The 16,929-nt window shown below is 58.2% G+C and overlaps 6 protein-coding genes across 6 annotated transcripts; 3 read left to right on the top strand and 3 right to left on the bottom strand.

Moving 5' to 3' along the window:
* Positions 1-1,180: 1,180 nt before the first annotated feature.
* Positions 1,181-6,473, top strand: C8Q71DRAFT_762768 (uncharacterized protein). The gene is made up of 8 exons (XM_047923946.1): positions 1,181-2,307; positions 2,368-4,561; positions 4,615-4,959; positions 5,013-5,325; positions 5,378-5,574; positions 5,628-5,908; positions 5,966-6,043; positions 6,101-6,473. Exons 1-8 carry the CDS (start codon positions 1,434-1,436, stop codon positions 6,133-6,135), a joined length of 4,317 nt encoding a protein of 1,438 aa, XP_047777991.1. The 5' UTR covers positions 1,181-1,433; the 3' UTR covers positions 6,136-6,473.
* Positions 6,474-6,775: 302 nt separating this feature from the next.
* C8Q71DRAFT_797197 (mitochondrial carrier) lies at positions 6,776-7,973 on the top strand (the record flags this gene model as incomplete). The annotated part of the gene is made up of 4 exons (XM_047925729.1): positions 6,776-6,839; positions 6,893-7,181; positions 7,242-7,863; positions 7,923-7,973. 4 exons carry the CDS (start codon positions 6,776-6,778, stop codon positions 7,971-7,973), a joined length of 1,026 nt encoding a protein of 341 aa, XP_047777990.1.
* Positions 7,974-8,044: 71 nt separating this feature from the next.
* C8Q71DRAFT_87887 (syntaxin) lies at positions 8,045-9,402 on the bottom strand. The gene has a single exon (XM_047928448.1). It carries the CDS (start codon positions 9,204-9,206, stop codon positions 8,115-8,117), a length of 1,092 nt encoding a protein of 363 aa, XP_047777989.1. The 5' UTR covers positions 9,207-9,402; the 3' UTR covers positions 8,045-8,114.
* On the bottom strand, positions 9,273-11,355 carry C8Q71DRAFT_762762 (CBS-domain-containing protein). Its single transcript, XM_047923945.1, has 6 exons — positions 11,066-11,355; positions 10,849-11,007; positions 10,589-10,788; positions 10,281-10,532; positions 10,043-10,219; positions 9,273-9,983 (listed from the first exon to the last, which is right to left on the bottom strand). The coding sequence occupies exons 1-6, from the start codon at positions 11,304-11,306 to the stop codon at positions 9,618-9,620; spliced, it is 1,395 nt and encodes a 464-aa protein (XP_047777988.1). The 5' UTR covers positions 11,307-11,355; the 3' UTR covers positions 9,273-9,617.
* A 399-nt stretch (positions 11,356-11,754) lies between these two features.
* C8Q71DRAFT_709809 (SPRY-domain-containing protein) lies at positions 11,755-13,638 on the top strand (the record flags this gene model as incomplete). Its single annotated transcript, XM_047920706.1, has 2 exons — positions 11,755-12,043; positions 12,104-13,638. 2 exons carry the CDS (start codon positions 11,755-11,757, stop codon positions 13,636-13,638), a joined length of 1,824 nt encoding a protein of 607 aa, XP_047777987.1.
* A 1,039-nt stretch (positions 13,639-14,677) lies between these two features.
* C8Q71DRAFT_762753 (aspartate-tRNA ligase) lies at positions 14,678-16,873 on the bottom strand. The gene is made up of 7 exons (XM_047923944.1): positions 16,729-16,873; positions 16,540-16,681; positions 16,117-16,479; positions 15,913-16,062; positions 15,701-15,860; positions 15,259-15,649; positions 14,678-15,196 (listed from the first exon to the last, which is right to left on the bottom strand). Exons 1-7 carry the CDS (start codon positions 16,770-16,772, stop codon positions 14,797-14,799), a joined length of 1,650 nt encoding a protein of 549 aa, XP_047777986.1. The 5' UTR covers positions 16,773-16,873; the 3' UTR covers positions 14,678-14,796.
* Between the last annotated feature and the right edge of the window lie 56 nt (positions 16,874-16,929).

The following is a 16,929-nucleotide window of genomic DNA, read 5'->3' as shown; positions in this document are numbered from 1 at the left end:
CGACGCACTGAGAAAATTGATCGAGGGCTCTCTTGGCTCGACAAACGCTCGCGGTTTTGCGGGTGGAGCAGATTTGGCCTCCGACATAATGAACGCGCTCCATGGGCGTGGGACGCTCTCGTCTCTGCGTCGCCCGACGCGACGGTCTCACTCGCTGTCACGACGGCCTATGTGCAGCAGCAGACGAGTTGCGTTCGACACAGACAACCAGAGTTAACGTTGCTGATTGAATATTGAATGCCTGCCCCCTGACGTCTGTGAGCAAATTGGAGGTTGCCCCATATGGTGGGTGGCCACAGAAGGATGTTTTACGCCTGGTGGCGGTGGCGGTGGCTGGAAGTCCTGAGCATCGACATGTGGCGTTCAATGCGGATATTAGGTGCGCACTTATAGAGACATGACGAATTGATCCACTTGCTTACATGTGGCCGGTGAAAAATAATCTTGGGACGGGCGACACCCCTGTCGTCGCGACCAAGCACATCTGATGACGGGATGCGTAACGGTATAGCGTCCACACTTGGCTGTTTCGCGCAGCGTGCTACAGCGAGACTTCATCGCTTTCCGCGCCTGCTAATAATGAAAGTTGTTTCAATCCTATCATTCGCCGTGCCATCACCCGATGCGGAGCTGTTTCGCCACGCACTGAGGCCTGCAGGCTGCAAGACAGCTAGTGGGGAGACCTGGAGAGCTACGAGGGCGTGCAGAAAGGGGCCACAAGGCGATCGAGAGAAACGGTAGAACATAAAACCATCGCATGTCATTTTACATACGGCTGGACTCCACGTGAGCATGGCGCTGGCCTGGCGAGTTGATGCTCGGCACACAAGCGCGCAGCAGTCTGGGGCAGAGAATATTTCCTGGACCAACTGCTCGACGCTCTCCGTAAACACGGCCTCGCTGCTGCTGGGTTGCATCTGTACTGCCCTACGACGTCCATTCCGTCCGACTACGTGCCTGGTTGACGCGGACCAGCTGCAAGTTTCATGTCGTCCCGCGATCAGAATGCCCACTCTGCAAGCCCTCTTGACCGGAGCGACAGCCCAGTACTTGGCTTTTGGGACGGCGACGCACAGAGGGGAGCAGCCATGGAGCACATCGAAGGTGAGCCTCTTCTCCTCGTCGCCAGCGGACAAGGTGAAGCATGCGCATGAGCTGCCAGCGCTGCGGGCGTGTGGCACTCTGTTTATTTGTCTCCGTTGATGCTGTCTATGGCAGCGCGCGCACGCTCTCATATGCTGATCCTCCTGGCTGATCTCTCCGCTCTCCTCGCCGTCCCTGCACATTCCGCACGCTCATTCCTCGTTCTCTGACCCCCACGTTCCGCTGTCGTTTATGCTGGCGCTGATACCACCTCCCTCCTCTCGCGATCAGATCGGGACTCGTTCGACGCACACGAACTGCCTTCCCCATTTCCGCCTGCCAAGTCTACAATGTCCGACGACGCACGCATCCCCGCTCTTTTGAACGTTCTCGCAATCCCCAAGCACGACTCGAATGAGGACGGTCTCCCGGCAACTGGTGTGTCTCCTTCCAGTGCCTACATCGTAGACTCGCCGTCCGTCATGCGGCCTGCACCTTTGCCCTCGTACTCCCCATTGCAAAAATCTCTCGACCGCTCGGCATCTGAGGACGATGCTATGACCTCAGACCCCAGCTTTTCTCAGTCGGCGCGTTCGCCTTCCTTGCCCACGTCACTACCAGACCCTTCGCAGTTCCCTGACCCATACCCCTTTCGCCCGCCGCGTTGGCAACACGGCACCTCGACTCCAGCGCTCTCGTCCGCAGCCTCCTCCTCGGCATCTACGCGTTCTTCCGCGTACACGAGTTCGGCGCGCTCCGGCGACTTTGGACACGTTCATGTCGTCGGTAGTGAGGGCGAGCTGAGCGTCTCGGGCATTACCTCGGACGACGTGGTGCAACTTCTCGCGCGCGACGCTGGGACGTCTTCCTCGATGCCGGGCAGGCCGCCGTTTGAAGGGAGTCGGTGGTCAGATTTGTACGCGAACAGTATTAGATCGCGCTCTTCTTCGGTTGGAAACAATAGGACTGATCCTCCGTCGGAATCCGGCTTCCGCGCGCTGCGTGCAACGCCTAGCTTTGACATGGGCTGGCAGGCGGTGGATGAGCGGGATGAAGCGGGTCTGGGTAGCGAGGGCGAAACGACCGATGATGATCCGTTGTTAGACGAGGACGACGAAGCCGAAGAGGAGGAACCCACCAGTGCTATGGTCATTGCTGAGGAGGGCCGTGGTATCATAGTACGAGGGGACGATACACCGATAGTGAAGCTACTGGTGAAGCCAGGTACGTCCAGTCGTCTCAATACTAACGGTGGGGAAGCCTGACACGCATGACCACGCTTAGGCACAACGCACTTGTTGATCGGCTCATCTAGCACGCCAAACAGCGTTCCGTCGTTCCTGAACAACACTCTGCCTCCCATTGCTAACACATTGCTCGCTCTGGACATCTCTGCCAACTTCCTCGTCGCGCTGCCTCCTGCACTGGCAGCTTGCTACAATCTCGAGGAGCTGAACATTGCTTCGAATCCTATCCGCGCTCTGCCCGAGTTCCTCTCTAGGCTTACGTCTCTTCGGGTCCTTATTGTTGATTCGACGGGTATCGGCACCCTGCCAGAATCCTTGAGTGCGCTTGACAAACTTCACACGCTCAGCTTCCGGAGAAACAAGCTACATGCTCTTCCAAGCTGGCTATGTCTGTTACCATCACTCGAGACACTGCTTGTCGACGACAATCCTTTCCAAGGACCATGGAAAGCGCTCATGGAACCACTGTTGGCGAGGCAGCCGATGACTCCTCTCTATCCACCCGCCACGCCTATGTTCTCACTCAAGTCAGCCAGCCTCGCGAGCACGTACACGGGGACGGAACCAGACGAGACCTCGGACATGCCCTGGCATGATGGTGACAATCAACTTCAAGCAGGTCAGGAAGATGAAGACACTATCACCGCCGCACGTGCTCCCCATCTGGCACGCTCGGTCACTGAGCCAGTACCGGCCGCCACAGACATGCCCTCACCAACTCTTTCCCGCACTCGCACGACACCCAATCGTTCGTACTACGAGAAGAACCGGGCTGTGAGTCGTTCCACGATGGCATCTGGCGGATCGTCGCGGCCGCCCTCGTCGAAAGGGCGCCAGGACGAGGAGGGCGCTGGGGAGTTGCGGAAGATGAAGAGCGCCGGTGAGTTGCGACGGAACCGCTCGAACCTTGCCTCGAAGTCGGCGTCGTCGTCCCCACAGCGCGGTGCACTCTCGGAATACGTAACGTCCGCTTCTAGCTCCAACCTATTGAACGCTGCTTCCATGCCGCGTGACTCCCAGGTGGTCCCTAAGCGATTTGCCAGCCTGGGTGTAGCGTCGGGCTCGACTTCGCCTAACTCCCCACGAACGAGGATAACGATGGATAACAGTTTCTGGGACAACACACCGGAGGAAGACGAGGTTCCTGCACTGCCGCCCATGCCCAGGCGAGCTACCTTGCCCAGCAAGCATCCCGACGCCCCCCAGCCTGAGCCGGACAGCCGCGCGCTCGCTGATCTGCCTTCACCGCCGCCCAAGGAGGAGAAGTCCCGTCGATGGGGATTCCTGAAAAAGATGTCGATGGGGAAGATGCGGCCAGAGCCGTCGCCTCGACTGCCTCCTTCTCTGAGTCGGCAAGGGACGCCAACCATGCGTCCTGCACTGACCAGAGCTGCTTCCACGAACCCTGGGTCGATTCCGCAAATTAATGTGCGAATCTCGACTACAGGCGCTCTGCTCGGTAGTAACAACCATGCGCTCCCGCCTATACCCCCGGAGGAGTCGCTGCCTTCTATCACCCAGGAAGAAGACGAGGACGATGTGCCTCCGCCTCCGCCTCAGAAGCCGCCGATCGATGCGTTGAGGATTCCGGCCACTCTGTCGAATTCTACCTCTTCTTCCAGTCTCCTGGCGGCGACGCCCACTCCGCGGGCTTCGAAGCGTCGTAGTTTCTTGCCAATTGACATGTCGCCCATCCCGATCCCAGCTGCATCCAACTTCGTCAATGGTGTTACCGTTGCTGACGGGGTCGAGGATGAGTTCGAGGAGGCGTCTCGATCTGCGCAGAGTCCGGCATCCATATCGAAGGACACAATGGAGCAGCTGCAGCGACGCGAGGAGGAGCGGCAACGGGAGGCACGTATGCGTGCTCTGCGGTCGGTCATGGCATACCTCAGGGATATGCAAGACTTGAGCTTGTCGCAAGTACCACTGCCTCCCATACCGCCTGACCCACCCAGCGGCATGCGCTCGAGGAGGCCGACTATAGTGGAGAATGGTAGAGTGACGTCGGAAGGCTCGATCCCCTCGATGACGTCGACTCCGTCTATGCTTTCTTCTAGACCTGGCTCCTCTGCCGGCCTGCGTTCCGTCGATTCGCGCATTGGCCTTCGCAGTGGGTATACGACGCAGACGAACAGTGTGGCCACCACGGATAGTAGCGGTTCCGGTGAAGAGCGGAAATACAAGGACAACAGGGCGAAGCGCTCGAGGATCATCCGCGAAATTGTAGAGTGAGTGTCGTTGTATATTGTGCTCACCCCAGTCACTGACCAAGGTTGTACAGGACGGAGCGGACGTACGTCAAGGGTCTTCAGGAGCTTGTCGACATCTATATTGCGCCTGCTGCTGTCCAGGTGAACGTCCTGAGTGGCGTGAGCCAGAAGCAGGAGACTCTTGTGCCTGCTCAGGAGCGCAAGATCGTGTTCGGTGGCTTGGAGGCCTTGTATGTCTTCCACAAGGACAGCTTCTTGCCTGCGCTTGAGCGTGTGGCGGCTCCCTTGCTCATCCCGTCGGAGGATTTGGTCCTGAATGATGCCGATGGTTACCTCTCTTTGGACGTCGCTACGAAGGTCGCTCAGGTCTTCACGTCCCATGCGGCGTTCATGAAGATGTACTCGACTTACATCAAGTGAGTGAATCTTGGTGCACCTTGTGATCAATGTAGTTGATCGTTCCGTATAGCAACTTCGACAACTCCGTGCAAAGGATCAGAATGTGGACAACGGATAAGCCTGGGGGATCTGGTGAGAAGACACTGTCGCCGTCTTCCAGCAGTGCACAGCTCGTTGCCCTTGGTCTGACAACGATGACTGCTGCCACTCCCGGAGTTGTGGGTGACAATGTACCTGCTCCGTCAGCGTCTTTGTCATCTGGACAAAGGAAGCGGATTAAGGCATACCTCAAGCGCTGCCGTATGAATCCTCGCCACTCACAACTAAACTTGGAGGGTTATCTACTCCTACCTGTGCAACGCATTCCTCGGTACCGTTTGCTTGTGAGTGGTTTCGGGTGCCGTATGTCGTGACCGTGGCTGACGATCAGTGTAGCTGGATGATCTCGTCAAGAGCAGCCCACCGATGTACGATTACTTGGATAATCCTTTGGAGCGTGCATATGAGGCGATATCGTCTCTGGCTACGGGTATGAACGAGGGGAAGCGAGAGTCAGAGTCACGACGAAGACTCGTGCTGTGGCAGGCACGGATTCGGGGGAAGTTCCCCAGCCCTCTTGTGCAGCCTCACCGGTGCGTCGTGTTCATGTTCTCCTGCATGCTAGCTGGGCTCACCTGCCGCATAGGCGTCTCATAATGGACGGTCGCCTGCAGCTCACCCGGGTCGTCCGGAAAGCCACCGTATCCTTTGAGATCATTGATTCTCATGGTGACTCGGCAGACGTGCAGGTTGAGTGTCTGTCCCCGGAGCTGACTCCGCGGTCACTGGTTGGCATCCTTTGCAACGATCTATTGGTCTTGTGCCGAGATCCGACCGACGGGCAGGACCCTAACGCTCATGTGGATCTGTGGGCGGTATTACGCATGCAGACGTTGCCGCAGCCAGCAAGCATTGTACACGGCAATGGTGCGTCCTCTCGGCTCATACGAATTAGACGCTCCCTAAACGAAGTATTTGATACAGCCCTGCGCCTAGTGGACAACAAGGCCATACTGTATTTTGAGGCGCCTTCGACATCGGATGCTTTGACGTGGTTTAGAGGTAATGTCTCCGAGCTCATTGGCGTTGTGCTCCGCTCACTATGTATCTCTTCACCAGCGATCAATCTGCATATACCCGCATCAAAAGCATAACTGTCTCCTGTATTCCATTTCGCTGCTCAGCCGACTGAATAGTCTCCTATGCACTAACATGCCTCTCTTCGGTCGTCCGTTCATTGTCTGTTTTCGTGCCACTGTGTCTGCTACTGCGTTATTACCGGCTCCTCTCATCTACACGCTCCTTCACTGTATTCCAGCATCATCCCCGTGTCTTGTGTCCTTTGCTACGCTAGATATCCCTCCACATCCATCCTCTCATCTCACGGGCTGTGCCTTCGCAATATTATTACAGTACAATCTCTAGTATGGGGCAACAGCTGTCTAATAACCGTGTATCTATGCTTCGAAACCACATGCGTTGTTCAGTGCGACCCTGCCTGAGATTAGGCAGGCCCTGGCCTGAGTGCCTCAGTTCACCACTTCGGCGTGCGTGCGACGTGCGTGAGATAAGATTAGATGGAGATTGATGGGGCTGCCCGAAGTGGGACTTATCTGATAAGCGGAGATGGAAAGGCAAACGCGGGTTGTGACGCTGACCGACCGGCACGGCTTCCACCTTCATCCAGCCACTATATAGACTCAGAGCGTCCCGTCTCTCGTACGCTTTCCTCTAGCTGCGTCTTCTTCCCTCGACGGTCGATTCGGTACCGGTCAACTGCTCAAAACACCCGCCATGGACCCGTTTCAAGCAAAGCTCACCGCTGCCGCGACTGGCGCGACGCTTACCGCCCTTACGAGTGAGTGCTCCATGGCCCGCTCCTCGCCTGCCTGGCTGACCAGCCCGCTTCAGTGACCCCGTTCGATGTGGTGAAGACGCGGCTGCAGACACAACCACGCGCGTCACCACAAGCTCTGTTCCCGACACCTCCGCCAGGTATGTGCTGCCAGCCCGCAACAAAACAAGTGTCCTGCGTACGGCGGATGTCCTCGCTAGCTCCAGCATTAGAAGGGGAGGTTGTATGCGTATGGGATCATGGTATCCTCCGGCAAGAGCGAGTCACTGGTTTTTTGGACGCTATACGGCACGTCATCCGTGCGGAGGGCGTCACTGGGCTGTGGAAGGGTGCAGGGACGACACTGTGAGCATGTTGCTCGCCAGGTAGTGAAAACGTGTCTTGACTTCTTCGTAATCGCTGCAGAGTCATTGGCGTCCCGTCCTCAACAGCCTACATGCTCACATATGACCACCTTCTCAACGTCACACTCCCACCATTACTTCCCGCTCCCGCTGTGCCCCTCTTCTCTGGGATGCTCGCTCGAACAGCCGTCTCCTCCTTCATGTCTCCCCTCGAACTCGTCCGCACCAACCTCCAGTCGACACCACTATCCCCCGACAACCCACATACCCTCCGGTCTGTCCTTACGTCCGTGCATGCCCTCACGCGTGCCCACGGTATCAATTACCTATATCGGGGGCTCGGGCCGACGCTATGGAGGGACGTGCCATTCAGCGGACTGTATTGGGCGGGCTACGAGACGTACAAGTCTGCGTTTGCACGCGAGGGTTACGCAGGACCGCAAGTCGCCTTCGCGAGTGGTGCGATCAGCGGGACGACGGCGGCACTGCTGACGTCTCCGTTTGACGTGCTCAAGACGAGGAGACAGGCGGTGTCGATGCAAATGCACTCAGGCAAAACCGCGACGTTCCCGTTGATGGTGGATATCATTCGGAATGAGGGTATTACTGCGCTATACGCTGGCATTCTCCCCCGGGTAGTCAAGATTGCGCCTGCATGTGGTATTATGATCGGTTGCTTCGAGGTGCGCCAACCATGAACTTAGATCTGCTGAGGTTCGTGAAGTATTGACATATGCAACAGGGTATTGGCAAATTCCTCGCCATGCGCGAAGAGGACCCACGACATGTGTAGGCTTGGAATAGACGCTATCCTAATGTCCAGTAATGTAGCGCACACACACTATCCTTATGACCATTCATGCACGGGAACCTGGTAGAGTGGAATCTACATGTCATAAACTACAGCAAGCATTGTCCAATAGATATCGCCGCATTATCCCAGCCTATTCATTTGCTTCTTCGCAGAAGTAAGCTTCCCACCAACGCGGTCGACCTCATTGGTGAGATCGTCGAGCAGTTCATTCTGCTGTGAGATTTCGCTATGGATGGCTAGGCCGAGCTGTCGCTGTCGTTGTAGGATAGTGGTCAGCGTAGAAAGCTGTTGGTCCTGGTGATCCATTTGTGTTTGCTGCAGTTGGAGCACCCCGTGATCATCCAGCGGCCGTGTCTCTTCCGTCTCTTGTGGCTTCGCGGCTGCGCCGAATACTCGTACTGGTCTGTTGAAGCCAGACGAAGACGAGGGTGTGGATGAGTTTGGCATTTCCAGCAGTGCCGCACGATCCGAGGACGCTACCGGGTTGCGCTCCGCCGACGACCCCAGCCCACGCGAGGTCATCCGCGCGACAGTGACCATCTTCGCAAGCTTCTCACAGTCGTCCCGCAACCGTGCGACCATGTCCGAGCGCCGCTGCAGCTCGCCCTCGCTCATGCCGCTCATGCCCAGCGCACGCAGTCCATCGTCAAGGACACCGACCCGGGTGAGGATGCCTGCAAGTTTCTTCTTCGCCTGCACGTTCGACTGGTGCGAGGCGGAAACGTCGCCTCGGTCCGCGAGCGCATCGCGCCGGTTGATGTCCGCGCGGACGTCGCGCACGCGCGCCTGAAGGTCCGTATGCTCGTCAAGCCATGACGAAGACGTGAACTGCGCGGGTGCGCCGTCGCCGCTACCCTGCTTGCCCACCGGCACGCCGAGGAAGTCGCGGAAGGCAAAAGACTCGCGCCAGCGGTCGTCCTTCACGCTGAGGATCGCGCGGAGGTAGTGCTCGAGGCCTGCGCGGCGCTCCTCGAGCTGGCCGGCGTTCTGGGTGCGGAAGAGCGAGAAGGGGTGCTTGGGCGGGATCTCTGCGGGCGGGGGCGCACCGGTCGACTTTGTGAGCTCGGTGTGGAGGTCTGCGAACTCGGAGTAGCGCCGCCACATGTGCCAGGAGCGGACGGAGGCCTGGATCTCGATGCGGTACACGACGTGGGCCTTGGGCTCTGGCCGCTCCTCCCAGCCGCGGACGTAGATGGCCTGGATGGCCGTCATGGCGGTGATGCAGTGCGGGGAGAGTGCGAGGAGGGGTGTTGGGCGGCGGAGGAGGCGGAGGCGGAGGAGGCCTGTGAGTGCATGTCTCAGCTCGCGTTACTCGGAAGCGCCCGAGCGCCCCCAGACGCCCATACCGCCGATCATCAAGATCGCGTCGGGCCCGTTCCGAACAAGACCTGGACACCCCAGTCATCTCCGAGAGACAGACGACTGCAGACAACCTGAAGGGTATTTCTTGTCACTGTCCCAATCCTTTTCAAGGATACTGGCCTCCGCGAATGCCCGTCTCGAGCGACCCACGACATCGGACAATACACGAAGGTATATTAGTCCGTACATTCCGCCAGTGCACTAGACGTTCATAGGGCTACACAATCATACACTCTATAGTATGCGTCTCCGAATTCACCGTCAACTCTCCGCCGGTTCTTCAGCCTCAGGTGGGGCCGCATCGGGCCCGTCAGATGCCTCCGCGGCTGCTTCTGCTGCAGGTTGCTCCTCTATAGGCTCGGGAGCCGGGGTCTCCTCGACCGCAGAAGGCGTGGGCTCCGTCGGCGATGGCTGCGGTTGCTCCTCTGGGAGCGGCGGGTTTACTGACGCGACTGATAGGGGCCTGCCACCCTCTTGTGACGGCCGCCTCTCAGCGACAGATACCCGAGAAGACGCGAACTCGGGGGTCTCCCCGATGGCTGGCTCGCCGATGATGTATCGCAGAACATCACTCAGAGTGATGATTCCGAGAAGCCGGCCTTTCTTGCCGCCTCGCCTTTCCTCCTCCTGTGAAGCAGATTGCACGGTGAGTCACGAGCGTAAGTGTGAGAGTGAGGACGACGTACTTCGCCCTCTACGACCACCAGCCGGTGTACCCTCCGCTTCTTGATCAGTTGCATGAGCGTACCCAATGAGTCGCTTGCTGTGCAAATCACGACTCCGGGGAAATCGGGTTGGCGAAGGTTCAAGGCTTCCGCTATTGTCAAGTCTAGGGACTGGTATTGACCATTGCGGACAAGGGCCTACATGCAACACCACAATGAATGAGCGATGCGGCAACCATCAGTCTAGCTCAACGCTTACAATGACATCGACCGTCTCATAAAGGTTGACAACAATACCGTCTTCGTCGATGATGGGCACGGCAGAAATGCCTCGTTCAGAGAACATGTGCACGACATCGAAGACGAGCGTTGACATGGTGGCGGTGGCGATGGGATGAAAGCGGTTATAGTCCTCTGGTGCGTCGTCATCGGGTTGTGATGAGTCAGTGACATACGTCCCGATATTCAGCTTCCGTAGGGGGAGATGTAGTTGCTGGATGTGAATCGGACACTATAGAGCAGGGGTTACCGGTCTGCCCCGTTGTGATTACACAAAGAAACACAGACGTTGATGGAGATGAACTTCAGGAGACGATACTGCGTCAGTATTGACACAATGACTTCATGTTTTGTCTCGGTGTCGTGATCTAGGAGCGGTACACGGCGCGCGTGAGTCTGGATGAGGAGCTTCGCTGCATCGTACAGCGAGGAACCAGGGCTTTCACGGAGAAGGGGAGGTGGTGCTACCCCAAGCTTTTTCTCGATGTCTGGGGCAATGATCAACGGTCTTGTTCCACAATAGGAAGCGGACGTAAAAGAAGCCTCACCTCTTAGTGACTCCAGACGGAAGGTTTCCACGTCCTGCTCTGCAGAGTCGTAGGAGGAGAATTGATAGTAGTATTGTATTAGGTGGATGATGTCTGAGACGGTAAACATGCCGGCGAAGCACGACTTCTCGCTGTTCCATAGCGGTGCAGAGACTACGCCTGAGGGTTGAGTCGCGATTTAGCAGACGCATTCTTGGCCACTGGTACGAGGACATACCGTTGGACAGGAGACACGACAGTGCTTTCCTGACCTCCAGCTTGGAGTCAAGGACGATGAGACGGAAACTGACGGGAAACGAGTCGTAAGACGTCCGCCCCTTGAGGTACGTCCTGATGGCATAGAGGGCAGTGTCGTGGGTCTCGGGGGTGAAGGGCGGGAGAAAGGAGCCCGCACGGGGGCGGCGGGAGGAGCCCTTGCGCCTGACCTTGGGGGATGAGTTGGGCGAGAGGGAGTTCATGACTTTGCCATGCAGACGAGCTGAATACCGGACTGGCAGTGGCTGCGAGAGCGCACTCACTTTAGAGCCTCGTTGCGGGGCACGAGCGCTGCCCCGCGCTGACTAAGCACCGTCCGCGTGCCTCCGGAGTCTCCTCGGCATCCGGCAGGGCCGGCGCGGCGCGTGCCCGAGCCGGGCTTCGGTCTCCCAGGGTCTCCCGCTGTCCCAGGGAGTTCCACAGCACTGCTCATCATCATCTCCGTTCAGACTGCCCCGCCTCGCTTCTCATCTCGACCAGTGCTAGCGCTGCTTTCACTAACGACCTTGCTTTCTCCTTCACTCTCCCATGGGCAGCGTCGAGCGCATTGCCCACCACCGCCGGGACGACGCTGCCGACGCTCTTGCCGCCGGTTACGGCTCCCTGCGCGATATGCTTACGGCCGCTGTCAACACCGCACCCGCGTACGACATGCCCGACGACGACCAGCCCCCGCCAGGCGGTGGCAACCATGATGCTTTCTACGTCCTGCTCCCCCTTCTTATCGTGCTCTCTACTTTCCTCTTCCTCCTCCTCATATTCCTGGTATGCATTATCCTCCTCCGCCGCAAGCGCGGCATCATGCTGCGCGACAGCGATGGCCCCATCGACATGAGCCGCGAAGACCTTATCGAAGGAGAGGGCGGCTTCGAGGGCGTGGAGTCTCGCTGGCTGGAGACTGTATCTGAGGGCGAGCGCAGAGCATATGCGCGTGCCAAGGGTATGTTACGATCGTCTCTTGATCGTCGAATTACATCATTTACAGCTATGAACTTCATAGATTACCAGCTTCAGTATGCGCCAAACTCACTTCCCACCGATATCACCTTGTCGCAGTTCCTATCTATCCAGGAGAAGGGTGTGTCGGCGTGGTCGTTCGAGCCGGACTTCGAGGCATTCAACTCCATGCTGGTGCACGCGCGCACGGAGATCACGTTCCTCCCAGACCCCTCCTCTGCCACTTCGGTGCAGTCCAATCTGCCATTGCCGAAGCTCAACGAGGTATATTACTGGGAGGTCAAGATGTTCGACCTCCCTGAGACGACGAACGTTGCCGTGGGTCTCGCGACCAAGCCGTACCCATGGTTCCGGCTCCCCGGCTTATGCCGCTACTCCGTGGCTTACCATTCTAACGGCGACAAGTCTCACAACTACCCATTCACTGCTCAGTCATGCGGCATGCCACTCAAGGAGGGTGACGTCCTCGGAGTTGGGTACCGACCTCGCACGGGTACGGTATTCTTCACAAAGAACGGCCGCAAGATGGAGGACGCGTATATGGGCCTCAACAACTGGAATCTGTTCCCCACTGTTGGCGCAGATGGCCCATGCAGCGTACACGTAAACCTGGGACAATCCGGCTTCGTCTTCATCGAGGCGAACGTGAAGAAGTGGGGCTTGGCGCCTAGTGTCGGGACGCTGGCACCGCCGCCTCCCTACGGCAGCGAGCGCGGAAGTCTACTCCTGGCTGCTGGTGGTGATATTATGCCCATACAGAGTGGCTTTGTGTCGCCTCAAAGTCCGCCTCCTGGCTCTTCGCGTTCGCGACGCTCGCACCGTTCTCGTCGACCAAGGAGTACGCTTGGCATTGCCACACCTGTCGGGTCTTCATCGCTACGGACTAGCCCAATAGCTTCTCCCACTCCTCCAGAGACACCTCCACCGCCCATCACGCCGATCGAAGAAGAGATCGATACTGGTGCCGAGGGTGCTGCCTCGACATCGCGGAGGTACATATCGCCCACTGACCTGCCCTTCCACGAGCCTCCTAACGCTAACTTACCTCCCTCCCCGACACGAAGTGCGAACCCCGAGTCTGGCGCCGCCGAAGGCGAAGGCGAAGGCGAGTGGTCGTCCGGGTCCGACACCTCGCCGACGTCGCGGTCGCCCTCGCGAGCAGGTGCGAACCAATTCAACGTCCCTCGTCCCCAGCCGTTCAGCCTCACTCATCCGCGCACGGGCTCCCGCTCGTCGACCACAGGTTCAGAGCTCGCGATCCACGTCCACCCGCCGCCCGACTCACCGCTTGGCCCCGAGCCCCCCACCCCGGACCCCCAGCGCGATATCCGTCTGCAGGCCCTGGCATTCTCTAGCTCGTCAGTGGCTGGCTCGTCACGGAATTCTGTCATTCCAGATCGTCCACCGCCCGCGTACTCGCCTCTGGACGCGTATGCATACTCGGAGGGCGTCCATATCGACCTGCCCGCCGAGATGATCGCTGCTGCCTTGGAGCGGGGGACCATCCCTGCGAACATGATCGGCAGCCTGAGCTCATCCCGCTCCGAGCGGCATCGGAGTAGACGAGAGAGACGGTGATATTAGTGGGGAGGGAGGCTGTTTGTCGGCAAGACTGCACCGCGGTGGCCAGGTTCTTGCTTGCTTATTGTATCAATATGTTGCGGGCTGAGTGTGCGCGTGTAGCATGCATGCATAGGCGGTAGCGGCTGTGATGTCCATATTGTAGTATCTGTCCTTTCATTTGTGTTGTTGCAGCAATCTTCGTAGCTACCTACCGATAATATTTCGTTGTTCATCGCTTTCCGCATTGCCCATATGGACGCTGTAGAGATCGCCAGCTCAGAGAATGATATTGAAGCATCCACTCTTTCTGTTCTTAAGCTCGTATGAAGACCTGAGTCGATTACAATCGCGACTGGATGAAGTGCAAAAGTGGCATGCAATGTATAATATAATATGTCGTAACAGTATACTAAAAAGTAGTGTCACTGCTCCGTACCCAACAGGCTTCCGACTCCTTGAGGACGATCCAGCCTGCCCTGAACATGCTGGTCCGTGCGCACACGCTCCCGGATACATAAACCCCCGCCAGCCATCTGAACACCTCATACTTACCTTGATGGAACGGTCCCCTTCACGTCTCGGGAGCGTTGGCCGTGGGGGTCTCTCATAGCACGGCGACCATGTCCTCAGGGGGGCCTCGCGGTTTGTATGGGCTTCGGCTCATGCATCGTCTCAATATTTTCCTGTTCCGCTTCGGCCCTCGGGCTGGGCGGGCCTTTCTTTTTGTCCTTTGGGGGTCCTAACCCTAACCTTAGTGCGATTGATGGGATACTCGATTTGGTAGGTTCTGTGGATGCAACGAGTTGTGGCTGCGTAGGTCGTTAGCAATAGAATTGAATGAACTGTGTAAGCTTGTTGAAAATACTTTGGATTATTGGTTTGATGAGTCGTGTGGATTGGGTGGCATTGTAATGAGGGAGTGACATTTATCATCAGGTGCAGTGTGGCATGGTTTCCAGCCTTCAAATTCTCTGGAGTTTATGCCACGAGAGCACTATGTAGTACTCACATTCGGCGCGTTATGTTTGCGACTGAAGGCACTAAGTAACAAGTCTGGACATTCGAACACTGGATTAGATTGGTGATGGCACTGACGTCATCGATACATTCTGTTTCTATCTGCTACAATGCCTGACACAACGTACAACCTTCTCTCCCAGTCAACAACTACAACTACGGCTCCAGCCGCTTGGGGTCGCGCGGGAACAGCGACGCGCGGCGGATGTTGTTCAGCTTCAAGAACAACATCAGCACACGCTCGAGACCGATCCCGCCTCCGCCGTGGGGCGGGCAGCCGAGCTTGAACGCGTCGAGGTACGGGCCCATCGTCGCGGGGTCGACGCCCTTGGCGCGCATCTGCTCCGCGAGGAGGGCGGGGTCGTGGACGCGCTGCGCGCCGGAGAGGATCTCCTCGCCGCGCATGAAGAAGTCGTACGAGTTGGAGAGCGTCGGGTCGCTCGGGTCGGGCATGGTGTAGAACGGGCGGAGCGCCATGGGGAACTTGTCGACGATGAAGTAGTCCGTGTCGTACTTTGCGCGGACGAGCCGCCCGAGCCGCTTCTCGTTCTCCGTGCTGTGGCGATGCGAGTCAGACACAGCGCGCGCAGGGGGTGGGTGGGTAGAAGGGCGACTCACTTGATGTCGTCCAGGTCCTCCCGCGGCACGCCATCCTCGACGAGCATGTCCACCGCCTCCGCGAAGCTCAGCTTGAGCGTGCCCTCGGGGCCCTCGCGCCACTTAAACTCGTCCGCGGGGAACTGGCGGCGCACGGTCTCGATCTCCTTCGCGAATGTCTGCTTGAGGCTGCGGAACATGTGCAGGAAGAGCCCGTCGAGGAGCTCGAGCACCTCGTGGTAGTGCTCGTCGATGGCCATCTCGAGATCGAGGCCGATGAACTCCGTCATGTGCCGGTGTGTGTTCGAGTCCTCCGCGCGGAAGACGGGCCCGATCTCGTAGACGCGCTCGAAATCGGCCGCGATGGCCATTTGTTTCGCGAGCTGCGGGGACTGGGCGAGGAAGGCGTTGCCTGCGGAAATACAGTTAGCAATAGGCGAGAAGTCACAGAAGTGTTACGTACCCTTGAAGTAGCTGACCTTGAAGACGGACGCGCCAGACTCTGTCGCGGCACCCTGCAGCTTTGGCGAGTGGATCTCCGTGAAGCTCTTGCCCTCCAGGTATTCACGGAAAAGGCCGCCGATTGCATGTTGCAGCTTGAAGACGGCTTGGTTGGTGGTCGTCTGAAGGCCTGTGTCACCGGATAGCAGTATCCAACAGGCAAAGTGGACGCACTCTGAGGTCAACGATACGGTTGTTGAGTCGGGTGTCCAGAAGCACCCTTTTGAACTGGACGTCTTCTGTTGTCTCGATTTCCGTGTCAGGACGCGTGGCGTCCTCGACGCTGAACGGCAGGATAGTCTCAAGGCCCGACTCGAGGTGGATCTGGATCGGTGGCGCTCAGTCGATGTCAAGTTTCCCCTCTTTCTCCGTACGAACCTGCGAGATGTGGATCTCTACATCTCCCACAGTCGCGCTCTTGATCGGCTCTGGGGTCTTCTTTACGGTGCCCTCCACCAATACGATGCTCTCCATGGCCAGGCCGGCGGCCCACTTGGCCATCTGCTTGCTGACCTTCTCGGGCGAGACGGTAAGCAAGGCCTGGATGGAGTCGATGCGCTGACGGAGGTTGAAGAAGACCATTTTGCTGCCCTGGGCACGCGACGTCTGGACGCGGGCGCGGAGGAAGACCTGCGTGCCGTCCATGTCGGGCGTGAGGGACGCGATCTGCACGCGCGGGCGCCGCGGGCGTGTCTGCGACTTGTTCAGGGGGAGCTTGCCATAGTACTCCGTCGCGAAGTCCTGGGTGCGGACATAGCGGGTTGAGCTGCCTGTTCAGTGTGGGAGAGACGGAGTGCGTACCACTTCTGCAGCGGCCTTTTGCGCCTCGAGCTCTGCCTGGCGTGCGGCCTTTTCTGCGGCCTTCTTTGCTTTCTCTGCCTCCTTTGCGCGTTTCTTGAGCTCGCTCTTGGACGGACCCTTTGCGTCTCCTCCCTCTTCCGTCCTGGAATATTGTGAGCTGGATTTGAACGGGCGACTGGAGCGACTCACGGCTGTTCTGCAGGGGGATTCTGGACGGGTTGAGTATCAGCCATGGTGTGTGGGGGAGTAGGCGGCGTGGCGTCCGAGTCAACCCACGGACGCTCTCGATCGATGACTGGGATGCTGTCCTAGGGTTAGGTGTGGTCCTAACCCCAGGCCGGCCTGGCGGAGTCACGGCGAGTCGCCGCCGCTCTAGCTCCGTGACGCCGG

This window comes from Rhodofomes roseus, assembly GCF_022264815.1.
Source record: "Rhodofomes roseus strain CIRM-BRFM 1785 chromosome Unknown C8Q71scaffold_12, whole genome shotgun sequence".
NCBI classification, from domain to species: Eukaryota; Fungi; Basidiomycota; class Agaricomycetes; order Polyporales; family Fomitopsidaceae; genus Rhodofomes; species Rhodofomes roseus.
This window is presented reverse-complemented; position numbering and strand designations above follow the sequence as displayed.

Excerpts from the sequence above, each read along its gene's own strand:
- C8Q71DRAFT_87887 (XM_047928448.1), bottom strand. The coding sequence starts at position 9,206 with ATGACGGCCATCCAGGCCATCTACGTCCGCGGCTGGGAGGAGCGGCCA.
- C8Q71DRAFT_762753 (XM_047923944.1), bottom strand. The coding sequence starts at position 16,772 with ATGGCTGATACTCAACCCGTCCAGAATCCCCCTGCAGAACAGCC. Across the intron at positions 16,480-16,539 it reads AAAAGGCCGCTGCAGAAGTG|GACTTCGCGACGGAGTACTA; the intron begins GTACGCACTCCG and ends GTCCGCACCCAG. Across the intron at positions 15,197-15,258 it reads GAGGACCTGGACGACATCAA|CACGGAGAACGAGAAGCGGC; the intron begins GTGAGTCGCCCT and ends GCATCGCCACAG.
- C8Q71DRAFT_762762 (XM_047923945.1), bottom strand. The coding sequence starts at position 11,306 with ATGAACTCCCTCTCGCCCAACTCATCCCCCAAGGTCAGGCGCAAGGGC. Across the intron at positions 10,789-10,848 it reads CCGTCTGGAGTCACTAAGAG|ACATCGAGAAAAAGCTTGGG; the intron begins GTGAGGCTTCTT and ends TCATTGCCCCAG. Across the intron at positions 10,220-10,280 it reads ATGAGACGGTCGATGTCATT|GCCCTTGTCCGCAATGGTCA; the intron begins GTAAGCGTTGAG and ends TGTTGCATGTAG.
- C8Q71DRAFT_762768 (XM_047923946.1), top strand. The coding sequence starts at position 1,434 with ATGTCCGACGACGCACGCATCCCCGCTCTTTTGAACGTTCTCGCAATC. Across the intron at positions 5,575-5,627 it reads CCTCTTGTGCAGCCTCACCG|GCGTCTCATAATGGACGGTC; the intron begins GTGCGTCGTGTT and ends CCTGCCGCATAG. Across the intron at positions 6,044-6,100 it reads TGCTTTGACGTGGTTTAGAG|CGATCAATCTGCATATACCC; the intron begins GTAATGTCTCCG and ends TCTCTTCACCAG.